Source organism: Oncorhynchus keta, chromosome 1, assembly GCF_023373465.1.
Source record: "Oncorhynchus keta strain PuntledgeMale-10-30-2019 chromosome 1, Oket_V2, whole genome shotgun sequence".
Classification (NCBI taxonomy): Eukaryota; Metazoa; Chordata; class Actinopteri; order Salmoniformes; family Salmonidae; genus Oncorhynchus; species Oncorhynchus keta.
Genome location: NC_068421.1, coordinates 85,358,429 through 85,361,119, shown reverse-complemented (window position 1 = coordinate 85,361,119; position 2,691 = coordinate 85,358,429). Strand labels below are relative to the sequence as shown.

The 2,691-nt window shown below is 46.4% G+C and overlaps 1 protein-coding gene across 1 annotated transcript in view; it reads left to right on the top strand.

The window, feature by feature from the left end:
• The first annotated feature begins 650 nt into the window (after positions 1 to 650).
• Positions 651 to 2,691, top strand: part of LOC127931365 (keratin-associated protein 10-8-like) — a 9,234-nt gene continuing 7,193 nt past the window's right edge. The window contains exon 1 of the mRNA XM_052523840.1: positions 651 to 735. Coding sequence (XP_052379800.1) covers positions 651 to 735 — 85 coding nt within the window. The remainder of the gene's footprint in view (positions 736 to 2,691) is intronic.

Sequence of the window (2,691 nt, the reverse complement as noted above, 5' to 3'; positions counted from 1 at the left end):
CTGAATCAAAACAATAACGTGAATTTACAAAACCGAAACAGTACCGTGTGGCCCAAACACAGACATGGAAACAAACACCCACAAACCAAAAGTGAAACCCAGGCTACCTAAGTATGATTCTCAATCAGAGACAACTAAAGTGGTAAAGTGGTGATCCTAACTGACCTAAAACAGGGAATATTTACTGGGATTAAATGTCAGAAATTGTGAAAAACTGAGTTTAAATGTATTTGGCTAAGGTGTATGTAAACTTCTGACTTCAATGCATAATTAAATGTACTTAGAAAATACTTTTGTGATCTATCCTTATCTGCAAGCATGACCAATGGCAGCCACATACACCTTATTGATATGTAAATTAAACCAACCAATAGGAATACATAAACATCAAATCCATATTTCTGCAGTGGCAAGTGGAAACATAAACAACCCTGTAACATTAGCATACATTAGTGTACAGTGTAACCCATGTCGGAGGAAGAAATGCCAAGTAGCGTTTACAATTCACTGTGTATGATTTCTGAGAGTCTTCATGGTCCTTCCTCCTTACACTGTTCTAATGGGATGTGATGTGACCTATATTAGGTGTGAAAAGATCACTGCTCCCCTCCTGTGTACGAGACTCCTGTTCTGTCACTGTGTGATAGTATATGTATAATCCTTTCCACCGCGGTGACAAAGATGGCAGAGAGGTCCAGGAGTCACTTACAGAGAACCACTTAAAACTCACCTCACGTAAGAGCAACAAGCTTGAAGAGCAACGGGCATGAATAATCACCACGCTGCTGATGGTGGTGAATCATTGGAAAAGACACACACAAAGCAAATGTGAATATGAATTGGATGCACACACACATATGCACATATGCACACACACGTACACACACACACACACACACACAAACCACACACACACAAACCACGCACACACAAATCCCGTAAAGATCCACCACTACATTCTAAAAGAAAAACCCCTGCCACCTTCATTCCATTTTCCATTGTGTAATAAAAAAAATCATGGCTGACCTCTGCCGGCCCTGTCTTAATGGTTATCGCCACTCCTCTCTGTGCAGGTGCACGGGGACCAGTGATGATATTTACACAAAGGAAGCTGCTCTCTGGTTTCCTCTCTCCGCTTTCCTCTCCTAGCTATGCAGCCAGTCAGCCAGCCATGCAGGCAGGCAACCAGCCAACCAGCCAGCCATGCAGCCAGCCAGCCAGCCAGCCAGTCAGCCAGCTAGTCAGCCAGCCAACCCAGCCAGTCAGCCAGCTAGTCAGCCAGCCAGCCATCCAGTCAGTCAGTCAGTCAGCCATGCAGCCAGTCAGCCAGCCAGCCAGCCAGCCAGTAAGCCAGCCAGTCAGCCAACCAGCCAGCCAGTCAGCCAGTCAGTCAGTCAGTCAGTCAGCCAGCCAGTCAGCCAGTCAACCAGCCAGCCAGTCAGCCAGTCAGCCAGCTAGCCAGCCAGTCAGTCAGTCAGTCAGTCAGCCATGCAGCCAGTCAGCCAGCCAGCCAGCCAGCCAGCCAGTAAGCCAGCCAGTCAGCCAACCAGCCAGCCAGCCAGCCAGTCAGCCAGTCAGCCAGTCAGTCAGTCAGTCAGTCAGTCAGTCAGTCAGCCAGCCAGTCAGCCAGTCAACCAGCCAGCCAGTCAGCCAGTCAGCCAGTCAGTTAGCCAGCCAGCCAGCCTGTCAGCCAGTCAGACAGCCAGCCAGTCAGCCAGTCAGCCAGTCAGACAGCCAGCCAGCCAGTCAGTCAGCCAGCCATGCAGCCAGTCAGTTAGCCAGCCAGCCAGCCTGTCAGCCAGTCAGACAGCCAGTCAGCCAGTCAGCCAGTCAGACAGCCAGCCAGCCAGTCAGTCAGCCAGCCATGCAGCCAGTCAGCCAGTTAGACAGCCAGCCAGCCAGTCAGCCAGTCAGTCAGTCAGCGGGAGACCTCAGAGATACAGGCTCTCCATAAAACACCTTGTCCCAGGGTACCGATGGGAATGGAACTTAGGCTTACAAGTGTTTTAACGATGCATCTTTCATACAACGGACATGTAACATGTGTTTCTCAAAACACCACGCAGAGAGAACGTTCACTAAGTGAGTTTTTGAGGCGGGTGTCGACACTGATAGGATGGATAGAAAGGCAGCGCTGCTCTCAGATCAGCTTTCTCCTGTCAAATCTTACCCTAACATTATAATTATTAAACAATACTGATGACTGATCAGCTCCTAGAAATATATTATCACCTAATAGCCAAGAATATTGAGGCAGCTTATTGTAATGCTTACCCTATAGTAATGCACTCAATCCCAGATTCATTTGGCACATCATTGTGCACATGCTGTTTGTTACATGTCAAGAAGTATATTGAGGCAAAAATGACAAACAGTGTAGCCTACAAATAGAACTGAAATGACTGAACATTACATTTATTTCAATATGATTTAAATATATAGGCCTATGTAGACTTTAGAATTACTGTGTTTATGTTTTAATCTCGCTTTTCATTTTAAGCATTTTTTTAACCATCACTTTTTCATTTGGAAAGGCATTGGCAGACGGATTGTCACGATCGTCATAATGAGCGGACCAAGGCGCAGTGAGATTGAAGTTCCACATCTTCATTACGGTGAAACTTTAAACAAAAAACAATAAACCAATAACGAAACATTAAAGTAGTGGTGCACATGCACAAACATCAAACA